At 63.8% G+C, this 6,803-nt stretch overlaps 1 protein-coding gene across 1 annotated transcript; it reads right to left on the bottom strand.

The window, feature by feature from the left end:
* Window positions 1-521: 521 nt before the first annotated feature.
* On the bottom strand, window positions 522-6,677 carry CPNE9 (copine family member 9). Its single transcript, XM_061357217.1, has 20 exons — window positions 6,523-6,677; window positions 5,222-5,262; window positions 5,104-5,150; window positions 4,758-4,861; window positions 4,551-4,590; window positions 3,926-4,002; window positions 3,670-3,733; window positions 3,484-3,587; window positions 3,293-3,397; window positions 2,812-2,853; window positions 2,648-2,723; window positions 2,514-2,567; window positions 2,373-2,434; window positions 2,062-2,108; window positions 1,803-1,984; window positions 1,555-1,682; window positions 1,355-1,457; window positions 1,219-1,276; window positions 1,007-1,080; window positions 522-924 (listed from the first exon to the last, which is right to left on the bottom strand). The coding sequence occupies exons 1-20, from the start codon at window positions 6,597-6,599 to the stop codon at window positions 772-774; spliced, it is 1,638 nt and encodes a 545-aa protein (XP_061213201.1). The 5' UTR covers window positions 6,600-6,677; the 3' UTR covers window positions 522-771.
* Window positions 6,678-6,803: the final 126 nt, after the last annotated feature.

Raw genomic sequence — 6,803 nt, 5'->3', positions numbered from 1 at the left:
GTACCGGGGTACTGACCCCACCGATCCCCCCTTCATCTCCCGGTTCAGCTCGTTTTTGATGGTCGGTACCGGGGTACAGACCCCACCGAGCAGCCCCGGTATCCTCCGGCAGTGCGCAGGCCCGGTTAGCCTGTTACTGACAGCGGGTACCGCAGTGCAGACCCCGTCGAGCCGCCCCGGTACCCCCGGTTCAACCCGTTATTGACAGCCGGTACCGCGGTACAGACCCCGTCGAGCCGTCACGGCGCAGCCCCGGTTCACCCGTTTATTGACAATCAGTACCGCGGTACAGACCCGTCGAGCAGCCCGGGCACCCCCCGGTACCTTCCCCTCCATGCGGCTGCAGGGCGGGCTGTGGGGCAGGCAGGAGCAGGGCACAGGCAGGAATGGGGCGCAGGCAGGAGCAAGGCAAAGCCCATACCCCATGGATCTATAGGGCTGAGCCCCCCCCCCAGCATGCAGCCAGCCCCAGAGTGGGCCTCCCGCCCCCCTGGGGGACACACATATACAGTGGCCCCCCCACCAACCGGGCCCTGGCACGGGTGCTGCCTGCACTGACAAGGGATGGTGCAGTCCAAGCCATCCCCGATGTGCCACGGCATCGCTTTGTACTGGGGCTATCCAGCCCCACATTGGCCAGAAGATGGGGGTCTCAGCCCCATTCACCAGCTGATTATCGCCCTTGTGGGGGGCACATCTCCATGGCTAAGCCCTGGCCACCATCGGAAGGAGGTGACACATGTCCTGGTCCCTGTATGGCACATGAAGCAGCTATTGGGGGTCTGCCCGGCGAGGCTTGATGTCACGGGTCTTCATATAGGACAGGAGCTGCTCAGGGATCTCAGCCAGCACATCCTTGGCCAAACGGGCCATGCTCAGCACTTGGTTCCCAGAGTCATCCACGTAATCCCGAAATGGCACAAACTTGGAGGGAAAGGAGTTTGTTTGTGGCCTGGTTGGAAACATCAGCATCATTCTCATGTTGAGGAGCAAGGGACTGGGTTACCTGTACAATGTCCCTCTCGGCGTATCGTCCTCGGGAAGACACCCGGACTTCATCACCATCCAGCTCCTCCATGGCTGTGGGGTGATGGTTGGGGTCATTGAGCATCAGTGGGGTGGCCAATGGGGATGGAAACGTCATCCCTTCCTCTGCCAGCGGCGTCCCAGAGGAAGGGATGACGTTTCCATCCCCATTCCCCATTGTCCCCAACTCACCCTCAAACTCAGCCGGCCCCACTCCCACTATGATGATGGACATGGGCAATGCAGAAGCCTGTGGAGCAGAGGCAGGGTGGCAGTAGAGCTAGCACCCAGTGTAGCTTGCACCCAAGGTGACAAAGAGTGCACTCACGGTGACGATGGCTTCCTTGGTCTGCAGCATGTCGGAGATGACACCATCAGTGATGATGAGGAGGACGTGGTACTGCGAGCCATCAGTCACTTGAGCAGCCGTCCTATGGGGGGGGACACAAGTGGTTGGATCCCTCCAGCACTATGGGACCAAAGTGACATTTGGGGTCATCAAAAGGGACAGAGTCCCCCAGTGCTCACCCAGCAACCTGGTTGATGACCGGGGCGAAGTTGGTGGGACCATAGAGCTGGACTGTGCGCAGGCTCTGCAGGTAGGACTCCAGCACGCCCTCAATCCCGGCACAGCTTGGGTTGTCCATGTTGTTGTTCTGAAGGATAAGGATGGGCACTTGGAATGGGATCAACGCTCCTCATGTTATCCAATGCAGGATGCAGCCGTGGTGCTTCCCTTCCCCACCACGGCCACCCCACAGCCGGGAGGGTCTCACCAATGGGAACTGGTGGGAGATCTTGCCGTCGGGTGGGATTTTGGCACCGAAGCCATAGGCAGGGAAGAGCTTGTCGCTGTCGTAGTCCTGGATGATCTCCCCCACCGCCTTCAGTGCCAGCGCATAGGCACTCAGCTGGTAGGGGCTCGCGTAGTGCAGCGAGGTGGGATGTGATGGCATCCCTGCAGCACAGCACCCATCAGCACCCGCCCCACAGCCGCAGGGGCTCCCCTGCACGCCCCACACCGGCTGCACTCACCGTTGGAGGCCGTGAAGTCGATGGCGACGGTGAAATTCAGCTGCGTCCTTATGGGGAAGGGGAGAGCGAGGGAGGCTGCCGGCCCCACAGCACGGTGTGGCCTTGTCCCCCCCATCCAGGACCTACTGCCCGAGTCCCCCTTCCCCAGCCAGCACTCCACAGCCCGGGGCCACCATCCTGCACCCCCTCCCCAGCCCCACCACCCCCTTGTCACCCCAAGCTGCACCTACACCGTCACCACCATCCTAGCCCCAAGACCCTCGCCCATGGGGGGGTCTCGGGGAGCCGGGGGGCACTCAGCCCCCACTCACCCGCCCCGGATGTAGTCAACGAAGGTGAACTCGGACTCGACGGAGAAGGAGAGCAGCGTCACCTGCGGGAATGGGGGGGTCAGACCTGAACCCCTGCCCTCAGCACACACAGTTGGGGAGGGCAGACCCAGCCCCACTCACGGTGCCCGAGTTCACGTATTTCTTCTTCTTGCACTTCTTCCTGGGGTTCAGCACCTATGGGAGCACAACTGGGTCAGCCCCAGCATGTGTGGGGTGCCCCATAGCCCCCCCCCCCCACTTTGCCCCTGCCCTACCTCGTACACTGTGAACTGGCTCTGTGCTCGGGACAGCTCCCGGTAGCTGGTGGCAAACTCCCCAATGAAGTCATGGCTGTGGGAGAAGTGTGGGGTCAGCGTGGCCAGGCACCACGGTGAGGGGCACCCCATGTGCCCCCCCCACCCCACGGGCACGGCCTCACCTCCCGTCCCGGTCCCAGTCATACACATCGATCTTCACCGTCCTGAAAGCCAAGGTGGGCAGTGGGTGAGCTGCCAGCATGGGTGGCACAGCCCCCACTTTGAACCCCCCCCCAGGGTATGGGGACAGCCAGCCCCATGGCCAGCACCCTGCCTGCAGGCAGGCAGAGCAGCTCTGCCGGGAGGGAAGAGGGAAATTTGGGTCATGGCGGGGGCCCTGGAAAGGAGGGGGATGCCTTTATGTAATTTGGGTTGCAAAAGAGGAGAAAATAAACCCAATAAGGACCCAATTCTGAGCTGTCTGTCGCTGAGGAGAGATGCTCACACCTTAAGAGATGCTCACACCCTGAGATGCTCACACCTTAAAGAGAGAAGCTCATACCCTAAAAGATGAGATACCCTGAGAGAAGCTCATACCCTAAAAGATGCTCATACCCTAAGAGATGCTCAAACTCTGCTATGCCCCTATCCCCATCCCCGTACCGGTCATAGTCGCCATTGCAGAGGGCACGCACGGGGATGGTGAAAGGCTGCCACACCGGGTTGAGCGTGTTCTTCACCACCTCTGTCTTATGGCAGATGGTGAAGCTGCGGGGACAGGGCAGGGTTGGGGCGTGCTGCAGGGTCAGGGTGAGGCCGGCACCGCATCCAGCCCGCCGTGCCCCGGCGCTCACGTGCCGTCCTCGTTGCTGCGGTAGAAGACGAGGAAGGGGTCGGATTTCCCAAAGAAGTCCTTCTTGTCCAGCTTGTTGGCGCAGAGCTGCATGGTGACGATGTCCTGGGGACAGGGACATCACTGCTGGATGCCTCCTGCACCAACACAGCCCCTGCCTGGCCGGTACTGGGACACCAGCACTCACCCGGCAGTTGCTCAGCTCCTCAGCCAGCAGCAGGATGGTCCCACAGCGCTTCCCTGGGACACCCCTGGGACCAGAGGAACCTGCTCGGCTTGGGGATAAGGAGGACGGGACAGGGGCAGGAGGTGGGGATGGGGATCAAGGTGTGCGGCAGCGTGTCCGCTGTCCCCAACAGGGGACAGGCAGAGGGGTGTGATGGGAAGGGTGGCTGGGACATGGTGTTGGACCCCCCCCATTGCCCCACCATGGGGTGACTCACGTGAGGGCTCTCTCCAGGCGGCCCCGCTGGGACCCGATCACCTCTCCCAGTGCCACAAATGCCTGGCCCAGGAAGTCCTGTGCCCGAACACAGCACTGTGAGACACTGGGGCTCCTGCCGTGCTCCCCACAATCGCACCCCACCACCCAGGGACCTGCCATCACCTTGCTTGGGGGACACGCAGTGTCCTGCACACACCTTGTGCCCCAAGAGCCAGCCCTGGACCCATCCACCGCTCCCAGGTGTTTCCTCTTTGTGCCCTGAACTGATCCTGTGCCCCCCAAACCACCCCACATCCCCTGGACGCATCCCTCCAGCACCACCCCATATTGCCCAAACCCATCCCGCACCCCTTGAGCCAACCTACACCCACCCTGTACCCCCATAGTGTGTCCTATCCCCATCCTGCACCCCGCCCCACCAGGCCCCCCCATGAGGACCATGTTCCCAGGGCAGAGCAGAGGCTGGTGCATGGTGAGCACCTACCTTCTGCCAGTCCCCATGGGGCATAGAGAGATGGAGAAGCAGGTTAGAGCCCTCTGAGGGGCATTCCCCTTGACAGCACCCACATAGGGCACAGCCTGGGGGTGCCCCACCACAGTGTCACTGCACACCCTGTGCTCACCTGCTTTAAGATGGAGCAGCTCTTGGAGTCCACGTTGTAGCTAGTGATGGGAGAGCAGAGCCTTGAGCCGGTGCCTGAGGGGTACCCTGGCACACAGCCTTGCTTCCCCCCCATCCAGGCTTTTCCCTGCCATATCCTTGTTCCCCTGTGCCTCATTACCCTATTATCGGTGCCCGTTCCACCCCGAGCCGAGCCGCTCTTACTCACACATCGAAGCGGAGGTTTTGCTTCTCCTCAAAGTAGTAGTCGAGCACAAACTTGCGCACGAAGTCGGGGTTCAGGGTGTTGTCAATGACCTCAGTGCGCCCAAACTGCGGGGAGAGGGGTGAGAGCAGATCCCCCAGGAGCCCTCCCCATCGCTGCTGCCCCGGCAATAATCCTGGTGTGGGATTAGCGCTGCCGGCACGGCCGCATCATTATCATGGACACGGAGGGATCATGAGCAGGGATGCGGGGGCCATATGGGTCTGTTTAGCCCAGGCGGGGATTAGCCAGGAGCGGGGACAGTGGTGGTGCCCCCCCCCAGGCACACGGTGACAGGGTCTGTGCTCACCTCCTTCCACTCGCTGCTGCCTGAGCCCTGCACGAAGAGGACCACCACTGCGGAGAGAGGAGTAGAGCTGTGCCATCGTGCCGTGATCATCCATGCCCTTCCTGTCCCTGCCACCCACCTGGGTCAGACTTGGAGAAGGTGTCCATGTCCAGCAGGTTCCTGGAGGAGCAGAGCCATGCATGAGCCACCACCCAGCCCCACAGCAGCTCCCCCTGCCCTCCCCATTGACCGTGGGATAGCACCACACCAGCAGGCCACAACTGGCACCCTGTGGGGACACACTGGTCCCCACTGCAGCGTTTGCTGGGACAGCAGCACGAGTGAGGAGCAGTGTCCCCAGCGCTGACGATGATTGAACATGACAGAGAACCCATTTAGAAGATGAAACCTTCCCCTGTGCCGCCAGCGCCGGCGGAGTGCCCACTGTGGCTAATGGCAGGGCGCAGGACTGGGAGGAAAGGAGACACTTGCAGCAGGGGCTGGGCAGCTCCGAGCCCTGCACGGCTGCCAGCAGAGCCATTGATCACTGTCCTCCGCACAGTGTGACCCTGGAAAGTGCCAGTGGCTGCAAGTGCCTGCGAGCGGCTCCGCTGGGATCCTTCCTGCACACGGGGTGCGCTGGAGCATGGCTGGGGGCTCAGCCATGGCACACAGGGCACAGACCCCCCCCTAGGCTGCCCCAGCAGTCCTGAGCCCTTGCCGGGCTCTGAACCTGAATCCTGCCCATGCTTTGGGGCATCTCCGGGAGTGAATCCTGGCTCCTGCCCGGACTTACCAGGCCCCATGGACCCACAGCCCCACTGCCCAAAGGGGCTGGCAGGGGCAGACTGGAGTTTGCAGGGCTTGGGGCTTTATGGGGCAGCCACCAGCATTTCCCGACTCCCTGCACGGTGATGCTGGTGCTGGTCCCCGCGGGCAAGACCCCTGGCTGCGGGTACCGAGGGCAGCGGTACCTTGCCGGGGCTATATTTAGCCACTGACACCGCTCAGCAGCCACTGCTTGCCCCATGGACCCAGCAGAGCACCGAGCAGCATCTCTCCTATAGCCCCCGTCCCACCACCATCCAGCGCTGCCCCACTGCTGGCGCCGGCGCCTCGCAGGGAGCTGCCCGTAGCCAACACCGACCCCCGGCGAGCACCGCGCTGAGCGGGGCCACCGCACACCCCAGCCCCGGTACGAGCAGCGGGTCCCGCCGAGACTGGTGCCGCATCCCTCGGGACCCCGCGGCGCGGACGGGACCTCTCCCCACGGGTAAAACCCGAGTGTTCAGCGCTGCCCACGGAGCGAGGGGGACCCGAAGCCCTCCCCTTCCATCTCCTGAGCCCGGGGAGCAGCGGGATGCTGCGGGACAGGGGCACCCCGCAGCGCATCCCCCAGCCCCCCGCCCGCTGCCCCGGCCCGCCCGGCTCCCGGCTCACCGGCAGGACACGGTGAGCTCCACCTTGGTACCCGGCACGCTGCCGGCCGCCGGTTCCAGCGCTCCCGGAGACGCCATCCCCGCCCGGGCGCCGCCGCTGCTCCGCGCCGCCGCCTCCTCCTCCCGCGCCGCCGAGGCGGGCGCGCCCGGGGGCGGGCACGGGCACAGCCCAGAGCCCCGGCCCCGCCGGCAGCACCGCCCCGGGGACCCGCAGCCGCCGCCGGCCCGACCCGCTACGGCTCAGCCCCAGCGGGACCCCCAGGCCGGGGCTGCGGACCCAGC

This window comes from Neopsephotus bourkii, unplaced genomic scaffold (assembly GCF_033783945.1).
Source record: "Neopsephotus bourkii isolate Nb327-2 ecotype Australia unplaced genomic scaffold, CSIRO-AGI_Nbou_v1 NB_887, whole genome shotgun sequence".
In the NCBI taxonomy this organism is placed as follows: domain Eukaryota; kingdom Metazoa; phylum Chordata; class Aves; order Psittaciformes; family Psittacidae; genus Neopsephotus; species Neopsephotus bourkii.
Note: the sequence above shows the minus strand (reverse complement) of the source record. Positions and strands in the feature narration are given on the sequence as shown.